The sequence below is a fragment of the Pholcus phalangioides genome, unplaced genomic scaffold (genome assembly GCF_987345545.1).
Source record: "Pholcus phalangioides strain wild (caught in Gottingen) unplaced genomic scaffold, Ppha-v1.0 ptg000015l_1, whole genome shotgun sequence".
Classification (NCBI taxonomy): domain Eukaryota; kingdom Metazoa; phylum Arthropoda; class Arachnida; order Araneae; family Pholcidae; genus Pholcus; species Pholcus phalangioides.
Genome location: NW_028301608.1, coordinates 99336303 through 99358959, shown reverse-complemented (window position 1 = coordinate 99358959; position 22657 = coordinate 99336303). Strand labels below are relative to the sequence as shown.

General features: G+C 38.2%; 1 protein-coding gene across 1 annotated transcript; it reads left to right on the top strand.

The window, feature by feature from the left end:
• Window positions 1–833: 833 nt before the first annotated feature.
• LOC149077172 (calcium-activated chloride channel regulator 4-like) lies at window positions 834–22134 on the top strand. The gene is made up of 14 exons (XM_089244906.1): window positions 834–1226; window positions 3856–4147; window positions 5291–5456; window positions 8644–8758; window positions 8961–9082; window positions 9185–9293; window positions 13360–13578; window positions 13665–13988; window positions 15423–15659; window positions 16006–16134; window positions 18361–18508; window positions 19722–19850; window positions 19990–20229; window positions 20333–22134. The coding sequence occupies exons 1-14, from the start codon at window positions 1050–1052 to the stop codon at window positions 21244–21246; spliced, it is 3321 nt and encodes a 1106-aa protein (XP_089101032.1). The 5' UTR covers window positions 834–1049; the 3' UTR covers window positions 21247–22134.
• The last annotated feature ends 523 nt before the right edge of the window (window positions 22135–22657 follow it).

Genomic DNA, 22657 nt, shown 5'->3' with positions numbered 1-22657 from the left:
AGGTTACCATGGATATTGTGACAAAGGTTGGGGGGTGGGGGCTTTCGGGCCCACAGGCCAGATACAAGTTTAAGCCTATGTCTTCAGCTAAGAATGAAGTGGAAGCAGATATCTTCAGTTACGAATGGAGGGGAGACGAACATTTTCAGCTGCGAATAGAGCGGAAGCAGACATCTTCAGCTGAAAATGAAGTGGAGGCAGGCTGATCCAGGGATCCAAGACGATGTGTCGGAAAAAAGACCAATTGTGTAGGTGCATTGAATCATTCCGCATTTTGCGGGACAGAAACATTTTCCGCCATATTATTTGGCTCTTGGCTCACTCCCATCGCCCTTTTCCGTATCCGCGATTGGTTAGAATAGTCTTTCAAAAACTGACGATATAAGTGGAGTGACGTTGAAAGTTTTTGATGTTATACCGAGGTCTTACTTTATTTCCCCCACCCAAATGATTCCGAAGAAAGAGAAATGTGCTCGTTATTAGGTGCTAAAAAACCTTCGCGACCGTCCACATGAATTTTACGACAGACGTTATCTCCTCCAGTAACTTTTGGCCCGAACACCTGAATAATCAGTCTTGTTCAATAATATTGAACTTGGCCTGTACCAGCTGAAAGTTATAAAAAGCGATGTTTTCTTGGTAAGGAAACGAAATAGGTTTCTCGTACATTTCTCCTCTGTTGTTTTGTACTGATTTTTTGTTCCGGGACGCAGTGTATGTTTGTTTTTACTTTTTCCCCCTCGGCCCTCCCTTATTACCTACAGAAAGCGAAAGAATCAGTGAGATAAAAATTTTCGAGTCCGAAGTTCAGCACGTGATAACCGGGCGAAATTACTGAAGACATAATCTTCGTCACAGCCTTTGAGTCATTCGTGGACGTGGAAATGACACTGGAGTGAGTAGACCGCGTTCGGACTCCACGAGCTGCTAATTACTGTTGTCACTTCCGGACGTGTGACATTTATGACAAGGTGAGACATGCCAAGAAAAACGTGACACGGAATTAATCGGACTGTAATCGATTCTGAGGAATACTAAAAAAAAACAAAATGGCTTCTTCCTTGACAAAAGAAACTCTCTTTGTATTGACTGTAATATTCATCAGTTTCCATCCTTCGTCGAATGCGATCAGCATCGACCAGAGAGGAGGATATACAGACATCGTGGTCGCGATCTCACCGAAGATCGACCAATCGGAGATCAATGATATACTCACGAAACTTGAAGTAAGTGATAGTATGTTCAGTGCAGTGATCTAGATGCGTGTTGACGCTATAGATGCGCATCTAAATCCAATTCTACTACTCCAAATTTCGTTGAGAAGTGAAAATATTTCTTTAAATTTTAGATTTTTTTACACTTAGAACTAAGACTTAGTTCTCTGTTTTTAATTTTTTTTTTTAAACGAAAACGTATTTTTTTACAAATTACTCCTTTAAATTTTGGAGAGGAGTGAAATTACTATTCAAAATTACTTTTTCTGATAACTCCTGTGAATTGTATCATATTCCAGAGCTGCGGTTCTCATAAAAGGGGTAAGTAGACTTCCAGAGACCCCGCTTTGCTAAGAAAGTCCGAGGGATTTGTTTCAGGATAAACCAGAAATTGAGAATAAATTAAAAAAAATTAAAATAATGTAAAAAAATCAGGAAAACCCTTGGCTTTTTTTCGAAACTATGAGAGTGCTGAGGGAGTCTTTGGTACTCTTTACCGTCCGGGCAGGGCTGTCTCAAGAGCATCATGACATGACCTCCCGGGCAAGAAAGCCCATGTCCAGTTGAAATTACCAACTTGCCAGTAGTGCCTATTTCTCGCATAGACAACCGGGGTATGTGCCCAGGGCTCACAAATCTTCAAGGTCTCGAAATTGGCCACCTTTTTGTATTTCAGGCACGAGCATATCTAGCCAGCCTACCTCCCACTTCATACGCCTCTACCTCTATGTGTAAGGGACGAACTTACAGGCACTGCTTGTCAGTTTACATACTTACTTTCGAAAATCATTAAACCAGATTATGGGGCCCTCTTATGTATCCGAATTCCCCGGAGTGAACCATTAGCTCCTAGATACACTAGAACCTCTCTGGGAAGTAATGGCTCGGGTTGGTCCATGCGTTAAGATGGCACTGGATCAAGAGTGCTCTCGGATGAGTGTTTATTGAAAACACTACTTTTTATCAATGTAACTTTTTTTTTTTTTTTTCGTTGAATTCATTCTCGCTTGATGTCTGCGACATTCAAGCAATTGAAATACAGCAAATAAGGGTGGGGGAAGAGTCGGGGCTGTAAAAAAAAAACCCCAATTTTTAATGTCCGGAGAATTTATTTCTTATATCGTCTCTATTCAAATGCCACCTCTCCGAAGAATTATTTCGAGACATGATGCCATCTGTCTTCCGTGTTGGAGGATAGATCAACAGATGCTTGAATTTTCATTTTTGTGTAAGTATCGTGTTGAAGGCCTGCATGTTCTCTACTGAGTTTTTTTTTAAGGGGAGACCGGATCAATACGACTGCAGACGTTCAACGCACAAATCTAACCCTCACAGCACCATGATGGCAGTGACATCGGAGTAACCTCATCGAACCATAGCATTATGTAGCACGGGACCGAGCACACATTAGATTTAATTAAGAGATCGAATTCTGTCACATGAAGCTCAACCTAGGTAGGGTTTCATAATGTTACATTTTTCTCAGACTCTGACTAATGTATTAAATGAGAAAAGATATTGAAATGGATACACATGACAGTTATTCGAATGAATTATTATTGAAGTGAAACTTCTATAGCGACATAGAGGGAATTCCTGTGAGGGAAAGGAGGTTCATCACAAACAGTGAAACACTTTTTTCCCCTCAAAAACTCAACTTCAACTTTCTTTTTCCTCTAACTGATTGTGCGATGAAGATCCGAGAAGCAGATTGGTTGTGGTGGTGGGATGTCAATTGAAGTTCGGCAGTCTGAAAAAAATAAAGTTGGGTGTGGAAGGATTGGTTTGTATTGGACAAAGATAGTATTCCTATACCTTCCCCTACTCCCCCCCCCCCCGGTCACTCGAGCATATATTTCGTAGGCGAATGTGCCAGCCTAATTGGCTGCGAAGTCATAACGCAATTTCTTCTATTTAGAATAATAACTTTCATTCAATTAAATTGATGTCGGATTATTTTATCATGCGTGCAAGCTGTTTTTAATACATTTTTTAAACTTTATTTGACATAATTTATATTATATATTCACATATTTATAATAATTAAAAATTTTCGAAAATTCGTGAATGTAGTCCTGTCAAACCGAGAAGTTTATGAATTTAATTTTCCGTTTCATCAGGAAATTACAAGTAGTAAAAACGATGTTTGTTTTGGAAATTTTCTATCTACTAGAAGTGAGGATTATTGGATGGCGGAATTTGCGTGTACTCTACGGGACACCCAGGCCAATCTCAACACATGAGTTCCACCCGGGCACGGCACGGGCGGGGACCTCATTTGCATAGGGGCTTCCACGATAAGAATCTGACATCATGATTTATGACAGCAAATATGTTAATTAAGAGGTGATGCCTAAGCCCTCTTTCATTTTGCCCTGGAACTATGATACTGTTGAGACGGCAGTTGGGAACAAACTGTTTTTTTGAATAAATATTCGAAAATTTGGTTGAGTTCCATAGAATAGCCTCATTATCATCAAGGGTTCCGCGGAACAGTCTCATAACTGTGAAGGGTTCCGCGAGAAGTTTTACGTTGGAAACCCCTGATCTCTACATTACATCGGATCAATTCACATGTTTTCTTATGAGACTACCTATTTCTGATTAACCCTAAGTTATTTATGTTTCATCATGCAATCAGGAAATATTTATGGCGTCATCAAGTCTCTTACATATTGCTACAAGGAACACATCTTATTTTGAAGAAATCATATTCTTGCTTCCGAGAGGCATCAGTGGAGATATCTTAGTGGGTCGAGATTTATCAAACAAGTCCGCCAACCACAAGCCGGACATGATTGTTCTCCACGACGAAGGAATGTTCCACGGTGAGCCCTACACCATACAACACTCCAATTGCATGGCTCCTGGGCTTAGGATCAACATTCCTTTGGACTTCTTGAAGAAGGAGAACTATGACTTAAACATCAAAGGTAAGTTTCATCGCTTGGATATTGTTCGCTTTTCCATGTGTAATGAGTCTTATTTGTTGTTGTGTTTTTTTTTTTGCTCATGAACGCGTGGAGGGGGAAAAGTGGGAAGTGGGGTGGTTAAAAAGCGTTGATTGCTCCTCTCCGCCTAATCTGAAAAGAGGGGCAAGAGAGCATGATGTTCTTATGGTTTCGATTATCATCTGTCACTCAATAACTCTTTATCGTCTCAAGATATCTTTCATATCTCATATCTGTATTTTTAGCGTTAGGTAAACAAAAAAAGGTTGAGAATATGTTAGAGGCCTTTACGGGTTTCCACTCCCTTGCCCTTTTCTTAATTTTTGACTCCTTCCTCAACCATTTCCGAATTTCAGACCTATTTCTCGCTCCTTGCGGAATTTCAGACCAATGCGTCACATTTTCCTGAATTTCAGGCCCCATTCCTCACCTTTTTTTTTTTAAATTTCTGACTCATTCCTCAGCATTGTCGGAATTTTAAACCCATTCCCAGGCATTGTTTGAATTTTAAACCCATTTCTTGTCCCCTTCTGAACTCATACCCCTTCTTTTTTGAATTTCTAACTCGTTTCTCGCTCTAAAATTTGAATTTCAGATATCCCTTTCCTCTTTTTGAATTCATGCCCTTCTTTCTTTTTTAATTTACACCGGAGAAGTGAGTTTATACAAAGGTTTTTAACAGCTGGCTGAGAGAGATGAGAAGATATATTTTGTAAAGAGAGAAAATTCAACTGCCCCTGCGGGGAATCGAACCCACGTCCTTTCACTTTCCGGGTGAACGCCCTAGCAGAGGCAATGAATATCTCAATCTTTCCTAGGAGCTCGTGTGCACTGAACGGGACCGTACATGGACGGTCGGACCTAACTCAGGCCAAAGCTCACAATGCCACCAGATGGTGACTTATCCGAGGATGATTTCACTCTCCCGCAGGGGCAGTTGAATTTTCTCTTTCCAAAATATATCTTCGCATCAGCCAGCTGTTAGAAACCTTTGTATGAATAGGGTAGAGTGGCATCATCCTCGGAGAAGTGAGTGTATTTCAATCAAATGAACGTCTATTGGAAATAAATACGTAGGATGAATGGAAAAGGGAAAATGATATTTTTCGTATTTTGTCTCTTTAGCGAAGATGATGGTCCACGAATGGGCTCATTACCATTACGGAGTGTTTGACGAGCATGGCTTCGCAAATGATGAGCTTTATCCGTTGATTTATTCGATACCCGGGATGAATAAAAGTTCCCGTACAGTGACCGGATGCACTGACAAGGTTGCCAAGTATGAATTCAAGTAAGTAAGCGGAACTCACATTTTTACATAAGTATTTTGTTTTTTTTATTCGTTCAATCCCAACTATGCACGTGAGAAAGCTGAAGAGCTGAATTTTTTCTCTTGTGATTTCCCGAATCGGAGCCAGTCTAGAATTGAAAAAAGAAAGAAAAACTCTCACCATAGGGGGTACCAGACCCTCAATAATAATACAGTAATTACAACCTTTCTGAATCCAAGGAACAGTAAAATATCTGAGACAATTCGACGAACCTCCAACTAACAGCATTAGTAACGTGACCATACGCCTCACATTTTACGGGACATTCCTGTTCTTTTGTCCGTTTCGATTTCATACAATTTTTTATACCAGTTTTTTTTTCAACTTTCGCAACATAAATTATGATGTGGTAATTATGACGAAAAAATATAAATACAGTAAAACCTGGATAAGTCGCCACTCACGTTCTCGAAAAAATATGACGGGTTAAGCGGAGTGACGACTTAACCGAAATTTCAATATACCGTGTTTCCCCGAAAGTAAGACCTACCCCAAAAATAAGCCCTAGCTTAAAATCGTCAATGAGACGCATTTAGCATGTCGTTGCAACACGATAATAAATAAATGATATTATTGAAATTTATTCTTGAAATAAGTTATAATATAAACAAAAATTAAATTTTCGTTAACACCCAAGCAGGCTTCTTTGGACGATGACGACATCTACGCAAACAGATATATTTGAGACTTTCACTTTTATCAAAGAAAACGAAGAAAATTACTACTCACAAAGTTTCTGATGATAGATATGGCCGTCTTGCACTATAAAAGTTCTTGTGTAAAACAAAAAAGGCAACCAATATGCGTATTGGTTACATTCGAGCAACCATATAGGCTTATTGATTGTTTTTAAAGTTTTAAAAGTTTTATATAAACGAACTTTTCTAAAACTTTTATAGTGTAATCCCAGCCTATGACGTATTCCGCCTATCCAATGAATGCAGTTGTCATAAGCCGGAAATGCACTACAAAAGTTTTGTGAAAGCTTCTGATAAAACTTGAAAAAATGTAACCAATAGGCTTATAAACCTATTACATTTTTTTCAAGTTATTAAAGAGCTTTTTATTAAAATTTTACAGTTTAATCCCGACCATAAGTAAACAGCCGGTACAGTCTTTTATTTCAAGACTCTTCAGCAATTTTAGCAAATTTGTCATAAATTGTAATTTTTTAGTTACAATTTCGATTGTAACTAAAGAATCGCAATATTAAATATGAAGTAAATTTACTTCATATTTAATATTGCGATTTTCAGTATTTTCTTCGATTAGATGTGGTTACCCTAAGTGTGAAGGTCAAATTTTTTATTTGAATCCATAAGAATATCAATAAAATCATTTAGTTAGAATAATCAAGTCTACCTGCCGACCACCTGTACCATCGTCGTGGACGATGGTCTGCGGACCATAGGTTGAGAAACGCTGCATTACAATCACTAAACATTTGTGATACAGATTGCAGCATTCCCCATGGCACCTCTTCCTATACATCTCGATTAGGCGTAGATCTGAGTAGAACAATAGTTTTTTTTTTTTTGAAAGTGGTCCATGGAACCCTCGGGAGGGAATGGGCTTACAACCTAATAAAAATTAGGGTAAAAATATGGCCAGAAATATATGGTGCAGAGACAGCCGAGGGGGAACCTTGTTGGTTTCTCCGTTGTTTGACCAAGCGGGGTCTTCGGGTAAATGCTAATTGAAAAACCACTGGTCTAAAGTAGGTGCTGCCGTCTACCTTTCGAATCAGCAGCAAAATCAAACAGTGCCGTCTTGACGCATGAGCCCACCTGGTGAGGGCTGGGGGGGGGGCAAGTATAGAGATGTCTCATGAAAATGAGATCTGGTTAAAATTTTCGAGTGTAAGCATGTAAATTGGAAGGAAAATTTTTTTTACCTGGCAGAGAGGGTCTCAGAAAAATCACTTTGCTTTGCCTGAGGGACCTTACGACGCCCCTGGAGTAAATGTGTGTAACTAACGTTACGAATGAACGAGGTATTTCTAAACTAGTACATTCGTAGCGCCTTTGGGAATTTTAAATATCTCATGAGACTTCCCGCATGATCTCGAAACTCTTTCGTGGCACTGTAACTTATCGCTAGAGCCCGGATTATATGCAAATGCATATGTGCATATGCATTTTCATATTTTGGCCTTTTTTAGTATTAATGCATATAAATGCATAAAATCAAAGAATTTCCAGTATAAGTGCATATTTTTGAAGGTTTACTTAAACTCACTTTTTTTTTATAATTTTCCAAATAAATATTGTTCGTAATATTTTCATAACATCGATTTTTTTTCCCGGTATGTGAAATTTAGTGAATTAATACATATTTATAAAGTATTTTACGACTACTAACAGTTTTATTGTAAGGCTATTTCTAGAGATGTGTCAAAATGTTAATTTTGTTTTTAGAAATAGTGTCGAAATTCTTTTATTACTGCTATTTTCGTTATTGAGCAGCTACAACAAACTGAAAACTAAAAAAATGCCTGAATAAAAAATATGTAGAAGTTATTTGCATATGCTGTATACATATATATGAGGGGATATTTTTTGGTAAAAATGAAATACATATGCACCAATAGAAAACATGTATTTTAAAAACACATTCGCTTTTTTTGCATGGTGTATTTTTTAATGCATATTTTCTCTTTTTTAATGCATATTTTCCCTTTTTTTATACATATTTCGGAATTTTTGACTTTTTCAAGATTTCTAATGCATATTCTGGGGTGTTTAATGCATATTTTGGAATTTTCAGTGCACATTTTTTATTTTAAGTGCACATTTTGTATTTTAAGTGCTTATTTTTGCATTTATAAGTGCATATTTTTGCATTTTTAAGTGCATATTTTCGCATTTTTAAGTGCATATTTGCATATTTTTAGAGCATATTTTGCCACTTTTTTAGTGCATATAATCCGGGCTCTACGTTATCGCTAACTGGAAATCACAGTGTTCTACATCAATCATGGTTTCAATCTTTAAAATATCTCACGGTATCTCTTACCGATTTCATGACATCCTACGGCGGTCTGTGATAAACCGTTTAAGAAACATTGCTGCAATGTTTCTACGTTCACCACATAATTTAGACCCTGTGGATAATGAACTAAGGTTAATGAACCTCTCTACGATCCAGGAACGAATATGGCGAAGAGTGCAAAGAAGAAGAGACGAACTCTGGGAGTTGTTTTCCATTTCCCTCGGACTCAGAAATATCCTCATCTCTGATGCACAAACCATTCTTTACGAAGGTAAGGCGCTATCTCAAAGCAGCTTTCTTGTATGAGCTTAGTATTCATTTAAAGATCTCTCCTAAGAAAGTCTTTAAATCTTCGATAAGCGAAAAAGACAGATTCTCTTTATGATTAAATATCATGTCAATATCCTCGATTGTATCATTGGACGAAGCTTCGTCAATAGTTATGCGTACATCGCTGTTTCTTTCGATTACAGATGGACCAGTTTTGCAATGAAAGCACTTTCGTTCACGACCGGAACTCACCAACAAAGCAGAACGCCCTTTGCAGTGAGTTGAGCACTTGGAATGTCATCGCTCGTCATTTCATCTACGAAAAGTAAGAAAGGAAGATAAATATTAAGTGTTTAATATCTTTGTAATTGAATCTTAACCTTCATGTTGCATGATTTGTCAATCTCTGTTTGTATTACATTTTCAGAATCTACGAAAGAAAAGTTACACCAAAAGCGTTGCGGTTCAAATACGTTGTTGAATCGCATCCACAAATGATACTTGCACTCGAGACAACGGGAAAAATGGCTTTCAAAGTAAGCACGACGTGAAATTAACCCTTAAATGCTCAATTTTCTACTTTTTCTTGAGCTGATAATTTTTTTCACACTTGATGACACATATAGAAAGCTGGGAAAATATCATTGATTCCGAATTTTACTGCTTGGGGGGGGGGGGGGGGGTTATTCAAGTATAGCGTCAGCATCGATGGGGGGATTCTGGGTTTGCTGTCTTTTGATGGCAAGGAGGAAAGGGGGGGTTGTTTGAATGATGGCTACGTCATCAACCACCCCTTTATAAAATTATGAGATATTCTTAATGGCATCTTACTGGGAGTGCCAAATAAGGAAAAAAACTTTTCCCTGGTTTGTGAGCACCTGAATTAACGTTCTCCCTATAGATATTGATAAGTCCTCTATATATAGAATCAATTCAGTGATCTCTAAATGTCCCGCTGATTCTTCAAGTGATCTGGAAATGTGTCAGATCCGCTCAAGTGTTCTAGAAATGTGTAGTCGGCCGCTTAAGTGCTGTGGAACTGCGCCGCATAAGCAATCTCTAAATGTGCCGCCATAGACTTCTTAAGTGTTCCGGAACTGTGCCGTGGGTTACTCAAGTGATGTGTAAATGCGTCGGAGGTCACTTAAGTGATCTGTGAACATACCACGGGCTTACTTGAGTGATCTGAAAATGTGCCAGGGCCTACTTGAACGATTTGAAAATATGCCACAGACCGCTTAAATGCTCTGGTATTGTGCCACGGGGGATTTAAGCGATCTGTAAATGTGCCGCTTAATTCATTTTCGCTTAGTTCATTTTTACAAAATTAAGTTTCAGGTGACAGTCCACATCACATAACCCCGAGGGCTACATTTGGCCAGTTGGCCACACGTTTAGCATATATGGCTTAAAGGGTGGGTCGTAATGAAATTTTTAAAGAAAAACTTTGGGTTCTTAGCCAATGAATTTAACATAAATTGGTTATATAACATATAAAGCTACATTATTTTCTTCCGAAATATCAATGACGGGGGGGGGGGGGAAGAGCAGGGCTGTCTTAAGAGCATTTTGTGAGGCCCCTTTTTCTCTTTAGGCCCCCGGATGGGCCCATGCTTTAAGAAGACACTGGACGAGGCCCAAAAATCTGCTGACGTAATACTGGAACGGCTACGGCTCTTGATACGGGGCTTCAAAGAAGCCGTATAGAGCCTCAAAAATCGCCCATGAAATAAATGTATTAAAGTAATATTGCATACAAATATATAACTACCTTTTTTGTGATTCAAACCATAGTAAGAAAAAAAATTCAAGTTGCAAACTTCAAGGTAAAAGAAATGCAAACAAAACATTTTAACAAATTATCGAAATAAGACACGCATGTTCTGCAACAAAAAAAAGCGTTGTTGTTTTTAATTGGGACATCTACCAGCAAATTTAAAACTTAAAATGGAAAGAAAATGACCTCACGTTATGTGCAAAAATGGTTCTGAATTTCTATCTTTAAACTGGCTGCAGTGATGAACGTCTAAAGCAGTGATTCTTAACCTTTTTTTGCCCGTGGCCCCCTTTGGATAATTTTTTTTTCTCGTGGCTCCCCTGTATTACCCTGAGTTTTCGACCCTCATCTAGAAGCAAGATCCTTTATACGTATTGAATTGATTTTTTAGTGAATTTATACTGAACGAAAATTTTTCAAATAAGGTTGACCTCCAGACCACTGGCCTAGAGTTTATTGAGCTCCCCGCTAGTCCGAGTTCTATTCAGGGCCGTCTCAACATCATGGGCGTCCTAGGCAAAGTGATGCTATGGTAGTCCCATACTTAGCTGGAAATAAACAGCCTTTACATATTTCCTACTTATTTTCAAAATTTATCGTACTATACAAAATATCATAAGGTGGGGTATTAATATGTGGTATCAACCCTATCCTTATGGACATGAGACTTCCGGGCATGACCCCTCACAAGAGTAGGACTGACAGAGCTGCAGCCCGGAGCCTGATATGGTTTTCATCATTTTTTTGTTTTTCACACTATAAATTTAATATAGAGAAGGGGTCTGTGAAAAATCCCATCCTTAGGGAACTTATTGCAAAATGTAGGCGGTGAGGCCCGGGTGGGTCCATGCCCTAAGACGGCCCTGGTTTTATGGGTGGTTTTGTTTTATTATGTATAGTAACTAATATAAAAGCTTTATTTCTTCACACCTTAATTTTTCTTTTCAACTCTCTGTAGCCCTCCAAACCACCTGTCATGGTCCCATGGCCCCCACATAGGGGGGGGGGCTGACAGGGCTCTAGCCCTGGGGCCCGGGACGATTATCATTTTTTTTTGCTTTTTCACGCTATAAATTAGCTACAGAAGGGGCCCGTTAAAAGCCTGACCAAGGGGCCCGCAAAAGATCCCAGCCTAGGGGCCCCGCTACAGGATGTGGGGGCCATGCATGGTCCCTTTTTCCATTTTCTTCCGTGGCCCCCTTGAAGTATCCCAATACCACTAGGGGGCCATATGGCCCCAGGTTGAGAACCACTGGTCTAAAGGACCCTTTGCGTATATGCAAGGTATGCATTTAAAGGTTAATTTCGTAGCTAGTTGCTTTGTCATATCATCAAGAAAATATATGACAAAGCAAGCAACTGCAACGATTCGTTTGGATAAAGGAAAGGCAAAAATTAAACTCGGGAAAGGAGTCAGACAGGGCGATACTATCTCACCAAAACTCTTTACCGCTGTTTTAGAAGTATTATTCAGAAAACTGGATTTGGATTAAAAAAAGAATTATAATAAATGGAGAATTTCTCAACCATTTGCGTTTTGCAGACGACATTATCAGCAATAATCCAGACGAACTAGAAGAAATGATACAAGAACTGGCGAAGGCAAGTATTCAGGTGGGCTTGAAAAATGAATCTGCAAAAGACTAAAGTTATGTTCAACCCCTTTGCGTTGAAGAGGACAATCTTGTTCAACAACACACAGAGATAGAAGCAGTAGAAAGCTATGTATACCAGAGACAAGAAATTACCATGGGCAATGGAATCATTAATGAAATAAACAGAAGCATCAGGATTGGATGGAGAACTTTGGGCAAAAACTGTGTAATTCTGAAGAGTCACATGCTATTATGCCTGAAAAGAAAAGTGTTTAACCAGTGTGTGTGCTACCAGCACTGACTTATGGGGCTGAAATATGGACACTCACAAGCAGGACGATACAAAGGCTACAGACAACACAAAGGGGCATGGAAAGATGTATGTTAGGTACCACAAGGAGAGACAGAGAACGAATCACTTGGATAAGGAACCACACAAAGGTATATGATATCATGGAAAGAATTAAACGTTTGAAATGGAAATGGACTGGACATATTGCAAGAAGACAGGACAACAGATGGATCACATGTATTCTAGACTGGTACCCCCGTGGTGTTAAACGTCCGAGAAGGCGTTCCCACGCAAGATGGATTGGCGAGATCAGGAAAGTGGCTGGAGTCAACTGGATGGCTAAAGCATCAGACAGAGCAGAATGGAAAAATTTAGAAACCTTCATCCAGCAGTGCATTGAAAATGGTTGTTGATGATGATTGTATCTCTGTGGTTCAATCAGGCAGAGGCGTACGCACAGGGGGAGGGGATCTTAAGAGGGCTGGTGCACCCCCTCCCCAAGCCAACCAAAAATTGAGAAAAAAATTAATATTTGGGTAAAAAAAAAGGTTGAGAAAATCCAAAGAAAATACCTTTCATATGTTGTTTTAACCAATTTCCGTTAATTTGACTGCCTTTTGAGAGGTGGTAACTCAAAGTTTCTCGGGAAGAAAATTTTTGTGCCCCTCCAAAGGTCGATTCCGCATACGCTCCTGCAACCAGGTGCTCTCGTTTTTTTATTGCCAAAACTGATTGACAAGTTGCGATGTAACAGTGATTGAAATACAATTTTTGGCAATAAATTTGGACATTTGCGTCCTTGTGGAAAAAATACACATGTAGGAAATAAATACACTACCCCTACGCACAGGAAGGTTGGGAACCACTATATGTACCTACTGAAATGCGCTATATGTATCTCGATGATGAAACACATTAAACATAGTGAAATTTCATAGGGTCGCATGAATTTGGTGCGTAATGCATTCAGTTACTTCCTGCTGTACGACGCTCGAGATGGTTCCCAAATAGGTTTGACGGACCTGAAAGCGAACAGTCCTCTTCCACAACTCATTGGTCTCTCGCCATCGTCTCACCAGCGAGTCTTGAATCTATTCCCAGAAGCGTATGGAGCGGATGAAGTTTGCGTGCACTGCGCAATACTGAGAGCGACTGAAGTAAGATCCTACCTAAAGCGCATTCTATATTACTATTTTTGTATGTCCTTATCTTGGAAATTCATTCCGAGTTCGAAACTTTCCAGGTTTTCAGCGGAGATAACGGCAGCGGATGCATAGTAATTGTGACGACGCAAGACATAGATTTCGACCGATTCAGATTCGTGCAGAAATCGATGGCAGAAGTGGGTGCAAAGCTATTTGTGATTTTCTTTCAAAGTCCGGATGATCACCAAGAGCCACTGAACGCGTTAACTCGTCTAGAACGACTGGCGGCGAGCAGCGGTGGGAAATTTTTCATGATAATGGAAGATTCCGTACACAGGCAACTCTTTTCTCGGGCCGATCTGTTCGAAATATTCAGGTTGATCTACAAATCATTTTCTTGGACTGACAGAAACAACGTTCTGGTAAGCGAATCATATGCGCGTAAGTACAAACACCTTTCGACTTCAATGAATTATAATGCATCGTTTTTCTGTTACAGATACAACTGTTCGCAATATACTGTATATGTTACGGAATGGGTTCTCAAACATTTTCCACCCGCGCGGTGTCCCTTTCCCCTAATCAAAGCTTATTCGCGATTCACCATAGCAGTTTAGCAAACAATCTCTTCGAAAAACCATTGTCAGGGCCGCCTTACCGCGGCACCCCTGGCAAAGGTTGGAGGCGCACCCCTGAGTTTGAGAACCCCTGTGTTAAGGTAAATGCCCGAAGACTCGTAAGACCTAGGTTTTACCAAGGCGAGTTGGTTAAAGGCTGAAATACGCTTTTTCATTTCGGGCTTCAATCATAAAGAACTTATTCGTTCTTGACGCTTATCAATTCATTAATAATAATTATACTTATTTAATAATTAAAATTAATTAATAATTAACTAATTACCGACTGAGCACTTATCACTTACTGATGCTAAGTAGCTAATAATTAATTGACTAATAATAATTAATAATTAAAAATATCATTAATGGTATTAATAATTAATTGATCAACATTGATTTAGTAATAATTAGTTCATTGATTTTGAAGTTAATACTGTTTGGAGTAAATTAATTAATTAACAGCAAAAGCCCGTTATTAATGAATCAATTGGTCATCGTGAATTTATTAGTTCCTGACGCTTAAAAAAATAATTATAATTATTCATTAAGTATAATAAATTAACAATGAACTGATGAATTAATTAACTACAATGAACTTATTATTTCCTGATGTTAATTAAGTAGGTGTGGGGGATGATGCACTTGCTGCTCGGGATTATTATAATAAAAATTAATTATAATTCAACTATTAAATATTTGTAATTACTAATTACTTCAAATTATTAAATAATTATAATTATTAATTTATTAATAAGCATTGGAAACTAATAAGTTAGTGATGGTAAATTGATTCATTAAAAACGGGCGTTAGGGGTAAATCAGTTAATTAATAATTGCTTGATCATCAGGTGGTTTATTAATTCATGGTGGTTAATTAGTTAATTTGTAAGTTATTAATTAGTTATAATTATGAAATATAATTATCATTATTTAACAATTACTAAGTGGTTAGATTGATTCATTAAAAACGGACTTTGACTTAGGAATGAAAGCGTGTTTCGGACTTTTCCCCAACTCTCCTTGGTAAAACTCAGGCCTTACCATTCTTCGGGCTTTTACCGTAACAGATATATTGTCAGACCTTTGTCAACATTCTTGCCCGAACGAAAAAAAAAAAAAATGATAATTTGTGCCCAAAAAACAAACATGAGAATATTTTTTCAACATCATTAATTTTTTCACGCTTCCGTGCTTCAGCGATGGCTCTAATCTCAGCTCTTTTCCACTTCTTTATCACAGATCGATCAGAGGATATTCTATAATGATTCAAACACCGCAGTGTTATCTTTCGACGTGGACGATACTGTAGAAAACCTGAGGGTCATATTGACTGGACTGAATTTTAATAACAGACCTCCGGTAGTGAAACATTCGATCTCACTTCACAGTCCTAATGATACATACTCGTTCTTGCATGAATCATTTTCGCACAGGATGGAGATATCAGCTTATGTATTTTCTATCGACGAACCACAGGTTAGTCCAAAATATATTTTCCATACAAAAAAAACAATAAAAACGATTATTAGGAGTAAAATGTATACATATATATGTATGTATATACGGTGAATCTCTTTCAACTCGAATAAATGAAAAATAACGAAAATCCAAAAAACTGATCAATTAATATTAATCGGTTATTAAATTATCATGTTAGTTATATCTCTGGTGTTTTTTTGTTTTTCATAGAGTATAATATTTATTTTAGACGTTTATTTGTGTAATTTCGTAAATGCACGCACATGGTTCTTGCTCCTGCTAAAAATGAACTGTTCTCGTAGGACCGAGGCTTCATTTATTGTACTCTTTTTTTTTTTTGCAGGTTGGGAAATGGAACCTGACGTTTCAGAGGAAACTGGACAACGATACACCTGTGGTGGCAATAATTCGTGGAAAGTGTTCCAGTGAAAATGAAACTATTAATATTGACACCTATTTAACAAGGGAAAGTGTAAGGGCACAGCATATTTTCTTTCTTCTTTTCTACTTTCCTCTTGCATTTATTCCGTTTTTCCTCATAGATATAATATATAGTAGAACCTCTTGGTAATGGACACCCATGGGACCAAAAATTTTGTCCGCTAAAGGGGGGGGGGGTGTCTGCTAATGGGGAGGTACGATTTACAGTACAGTGAAGCCTTGTGTTTATGCGACTTCCACATTTATACGACGTTTGGCTTTGGTCGCAATTAGTTCGTATGAATATTAATGTTAAAATGTATATGCTACCGCGTGCTAGTGTAAAAGTGTACACCGGTTCGGTAATTATACATAATCACCAATTGCTTCAATAAAGAAAGCTTGATTTGAAATTCCACTGCATTCATCACTTTCGCCTGCGATTATGCATGATTCCCGAATAAAAATGGAAAGTTTGGTAAATACGGAAAAATTTATAACCTTTCTTCTCTACATTGAACCAATCAATTATTTCTACCCGTATATGATACGTTCATTACACATATTTTGCAATAAAAATGAAATTAAAATAAGATGGAAAAAGATAAAACATTCATAACAACATTATCAGTCTTGTAATGTTGGCTTTCTTCACATGTATCAACATGTACAAACAAAACTAACATTATACCATTCAGAATCACCAACCAGGACCATAGTTCATTCTTCAGTTAATCAAGTAATTTATTGCCGGATAATCATATTTACCAATACGAGCTTGGGATTATACATTATCACCGGTGAATATGATAAATTCTCGATTTATGAACACAAATTAATAAATTAGAGTATGGAAAAAAATCTGATTTTACTGTCCGCTATAGAGAGTGTCTGCTAATGGGGAGTGAAATACATTAAAGCCCTATTCCACTGGACTGGGGATAAGAACAGTGTCCGCTAACGGGAGGTTCCCCCTGTAATAACACCTAATGTCATGTCTATGGTTTTTCTATTTTCTTATTTTTCGTCTTAATTTTCTCTGTGATATTTTTATACGTTCCTCTTTTTTTTCAAACTTTGCTCTGCTCTTTCCAGTTTTTGTCTGTTTCTTTTTCTCTTTTACGCTGTTTTCGTTTCTTCCTTTATCCTTTTTCTTCCTATACTTTCCTGTTCCTTTTCTTCCTCCTTTTTCTCGTTTTTATCTTTTTCTTCATATATTTTCTCTCATTTATTTTTTCCTTAGTGTCACATTTCTTACTCTTCCCCGCTTTTCCCAAAATTTATCAATTATTTATATGCTAGTTTTTTATTCCAAGAAACTAGATTATCTTGCACTTACAGTAAGGAATTTTGTAAATTTAATGTTGGTTTAATTTTTTTTTTGGTAATCACCCCCCCCCCCCGTCCATTATTATCGTTTTATTATGCTCGCAATATCAAAAACGATTTCTTTTATTCATGTCAGGGCTGCAATTAGATGTTTGGTCAGCCGAGACAAGCTCGAATTTCGGCACCCCCTTGCAATGTTGAAGGAGCGGTGTTGAAGAGTGAATTTGCGCCCGCTCCTGTTCGGTGCCAGGGGTATCAGACCCCGCCTGCTCCCCCTCCCCCTATTTGCGGCCCCGATTCATGTAATCCTCTTTTCATTGGTCATTTTCTGCACACGAGGGCTAATTAGACCGGGACCTACAATTTATTGCCGATTCCGAACGGCAGGCTTGTTTTTTATACTCATCGAGAGGTTGGTGCGCTAACCCCTCGATTGGGGACTCCCTGCGGTAGCAATTTTTTGCTGCGGCCAAGTCGCCGTTTTTTGTTGTACCCCTGTGTCACACAGGAAAGTTTTCTGACAAGGACGAACTCGCAACACCTCTAAACATCCTTTAGTACTTTAGGCGATCATCTTATCGACCGGGCTACCGCACCCAATCCTCTTTTCAAAGAAGGCGCTTGAACACATAGCCAATTATATAAAAATATAATTGGTATATAATTTACCAATATTGGTATATAAAATAAACAAATAAAAATATATATCGGTAGGTTAGTATTTCGAGCCAGGCGGGGAGGGGGGCTCAGAACATCAATTGTCCTGTCACAACAAAGAGTGCTGTTGAGACAGAACTGAATAATCAACTTCATGTTGATTTGAATAGTTTCAAATTAAGCAAGTGTAATAACAGAAATCAATGAATTGCGCATTTATTCCAGAAAAATTTCCATAAATAAAATTAATGCTTTTCCAATTAATTTCTAGTATTTTTTTAAATCACTGCAGGGGAGCTGGAACAAAGGAAACGTAATTTATGCGGAAATACTGAAAAACAACGGCCATCCATTACGGGGTGCTGATGTGAAGGCCATTTTCCACCATCATTCAACGGGAAATGAGGTTTCGCTGGAGCTTTTCGATCACGGAGAAGGAGGTGAGTGCGATATTGCTCACATAGAAAACCTGAATACGCTTTGATGTGCATGATGAGACATCTCTCTTATATAGTCAACTCTCTGTTTTACTAACGGCTCGGTTTGCGAACTGGTTTTGGTTTACGAACATTCAAGAAGGTGAAACGCAAGCCTTACAAACATCTAGAGCTAAATAGACTTTCTCTAGCAAAATAGACTAAATCCCGAAAAAGCATATTTTATATTTCTGTGGCCACATGTCGATTATTTTTATTTAGCAGAAGAGTTTTGATTAAATAATTTAATTTCATCAGAGCAAATTCCCCCCCCCCCCTAAATATGAGTCCTGTTCTCCACCTATGGATCTCTACGGGTCATTTTAAACTCCAAGAAGCTCTACACGAATTTTTTCAAAGATGTTTTGCAATATGTAGTATAGAATTAACTAACACTCAAGAAATTCTGAAAACAATTATTTAAATACCCTGCATTGCATAATTCTTATTGACAAAGCTTGACAGCAGAACCAGGAATTTGGCTGGCAGAGATTTTGAGTGCTTTTTTCGTTACTGAGATTATAAATGACAACCAACATGCCCTGTCATATAATTTTCATTTCATTTATTTCATACCTATAGTTATTTTTTCAGTGTTAGTTTAATGATTTTCAGTGGTTTAAACGTTATACCCAGGAACTGGTGTCAAAATTTACACTAGAGATTTTTGGGGTCCAAGGAACGGATTAATTTAATTTAATTAATTCATTTTATAAGGGAACATCGTGTCGGAGGTGCGTCTCTTTTCCGGGATGTGGCGGAATATCCCTAGACACTTGATATTGGAGGGGTGTCCAATTTATACACGAAACAACGGAACTTAACGAAAAAGACTTTATTTCGAAACACACTCAAAACAGACAACCTTCCAGGACGGAAGCCACATCACGTTCTCCTCTCTTGGAAGATAGATTTTCTCTTCTCACCTTCTTTTAACAACGTATAAACAAACAAAACGCATTATGTGCTGTAAGGCCACAGAGAGTTAGTAAAAATGTCCATACTGGAAAAATAGATTCGTTACAATTTTACATTGATTCCTGTAAGAGAAATTGTTTTGGTTTGCGAACAATTCGTTTTACGAACGGACTTCGGGAACGAATTAAGCTCATAAACGGAGGGTTGACTATGTATAATACGCATTTCAATAACGATATATAACTTCACCTTTTTTTAGATCCGGATATTACAAAAAATGATGGCGTCTACTCGAGATACTTGACAGGGTTGAATTTATCTGGCTACTATACAGTCGCTATCAAAGCTCGCAGTGATCCCGAGAACGCTTTGTCGACTGAATTACACAGTAAATATAGATACCATTATGTTTGTAGTTTTTTGAAAGCTGAGGGAGAATGAGTGTTTCCTTACAGCTATTTCAGTTTTAATTCTTTGATAATTGATGGAAAAGATTTACATAGCAATGATTTTACAACCCTTTCTAGGACAATGGTCTCACTGCTGTGGCAGCGTTATCAACTCTGAATACGAACACCCAAATATGTCTCTAACAAGAATGGAGATGGTAGGCACTATCTTCATTACAGAAGAATTCGCCAAGAAGGATTTTCCTCCAAGAAGAATCGTAGACCTACGAATAACTGATGTTCAAGTTACTACACAAGGAATCAGTCTTTACACGTTAAAGTGGACTGCACCTGGGGATGATTTGGATAGAGGAATAGGTAGCCTACTGGGGGAAAAAAAGCTCAATTGCAATTCATTTTGTTTTAAATGTGAATGTTCGTTGTCCACAACCTAATTTTACATTTATTTCTTTATTTCCAGTCGCTGAATATGAAATAAAGATCTTCAGAACTCGGCAAGAAGCTCTAAGAAACTTTGACACGGATCACTTGCTGCTGATTGATTATCGTAAGATTCATGGACCATTAATACAACCGAAACAAGCAGGCTCTATTCAATCAGTAATAATCGAGCTGAAAAACCTGACAACCGGTGTTTATTATTTAGCTATCAAGACTACAGACTCGAATAACATCTCTGCCGATGCGTCGAACGTTGTCGAATTTTATTACAACGAGCATGCATACCCTCCAGATGATGGGACATCGTCGTCGAAGAGCTTCACTATCTCTGTCAGTGAATCCGTTCCGACAGAAGGAGTCGAAGTGACAACGAAACAGTCATCGTCGGGACTCGAGGCAGATATCGGTTTCATAATCGGTTTGAGTTTCGTTGGCCTGTTTTTTCTCTTTCTAATCGGTGTATTTCTCTTCGTTTTTCTAAATAGGCACAAGAAGCTCCATAAAAACAGATCAGCCGATATTTCCACGCCAAGTATCATTCAAAGGAGCCCTTTTTCAAACAGCACAGCTCATATATACTCGGAGTCGGGCACCCTTGATGTGAACAATGGGGAAGCAGCAAATAAGGATCCAAGCCATGTGCAAACGGATCACAAGAAAGCTATAGCTCCTCCAAACGATACCACTCAAGGGTATGGTTTCGTTTTCAAGACGGGGAGTAGAAACAATCTACCCGTTGTTTCTTCAAGTAATACTTCATCGATATACACAATAGGGAATGCCGCTTACGAAAATGACGATTCGTTATACGACATTCCTTACGCCCATCAACATCAGTATAATATGAACAACTTCTCATTCAATCCTTCATATACTTCATCACTCGGAAGATCACGAGAAAATAATCGTTCTAAACTTGGTACTGATGTATGAATGTTACTCAACTAATACCGTATTTTCCTGCGTATAATACATAAAAAAAGAGACTTCTCTGGTGTGGATTATGTAGGTTGATTCTAAATTCATGGGACAAACTTTAAGAGGTGATACAAGACTCCTAAACAACCCTATTTGGTCATAGAATGTGCTGTCGAATCGCAATAGTAAAGGTGGTAGAGGGTGTTTTTAGAGTGCATAACAGCACTTAACCAAAAGCAAATATCATATTTTTCTGACGGATTTGCTACAATATAAGTGCAATCAACCATTCGAGGTGAGCAGAATATTGTAATGTGGCAGGCCTCCTCGTGGTGCAATCTGGGTAACGCAAATTCTACCACAAGCCATTATACAGCTTAATCATTGTTGGCGCAGTATAATCCTGATGGTTCTTGCTTCAATAAAAAAAAAAACAAATTCCAATCCAAGATAGCACATATCGCAGCAAATCCGTCAGGAAAATATGATACGTATTTCGTTTTGGTGAAATGCAGTTGAGCATTCTCTAAAAGCACCCTCTACCGTCTTCGTTATTGCGATTCCACCGCACATTCTATGATCAAAATTCTTCTTCATGTATCTTATATCACCTCTAAAAGTTTGTCCCATGACATGAATTTAGAATCACCCTGTATACCACTGCGTCGATCAGGGACGAAGTACCTCGGCCCTGCGTCAAAAGAAGAGGTACATTCGAGCTCTCTCTCCTTTCCTTCAAAACTCTTCATTGTAACCCCTACCCCTATGAAAGGACTCTTCCCCTCTTTCACCAATAATAAACTTTTATCTGCGGATTTTGCTCAGGAAATCTACGGTGAATACATATTTCTTTGTACCGCGTACGTAAATTATTTATTTCTCAATAAAGTAATTCAAATCTCTTTACTTTTCATTCTTGTTAACACTGCACTAAATGTCTACACCAGGGGTCTTCAACCTTACTCGAGTCGAGAGCACTATCTATGTCTATCATCAAACGAAAAGTAACCCCCCCCCCCCCCATTACAACAACTTCGACACATTGTTATTCATGAAATCTGCATAACTGCAATCCTTGAAAGCAATTTTTACACGGTGTTTAATTGAAGTAATCCAGTGCTCGTGAGCACGAAATAGGACTCGAGCAGTGGACTCTTGGTGCTTCGAAGAGAACCATGGTGCTCGCGAGCAACAGGTTGAAGATGACTGGTCTGATGAATGCTGTCAAAATTGAAATTTTTATACAGCTCAGTGTCTCCCATAAATGATACTGTATTTCGTAAAAATTATATATACACAGGGTGTTGAAGTGGCGACAAACTCAGAAGGATGATATTAGGGATCAAGAGGAACAAAAAATCGCCATAGAACATGGTATCACAAACCACGTTTCGGCGGCGAGAATCGCAAAAGTACTTATGAAGGG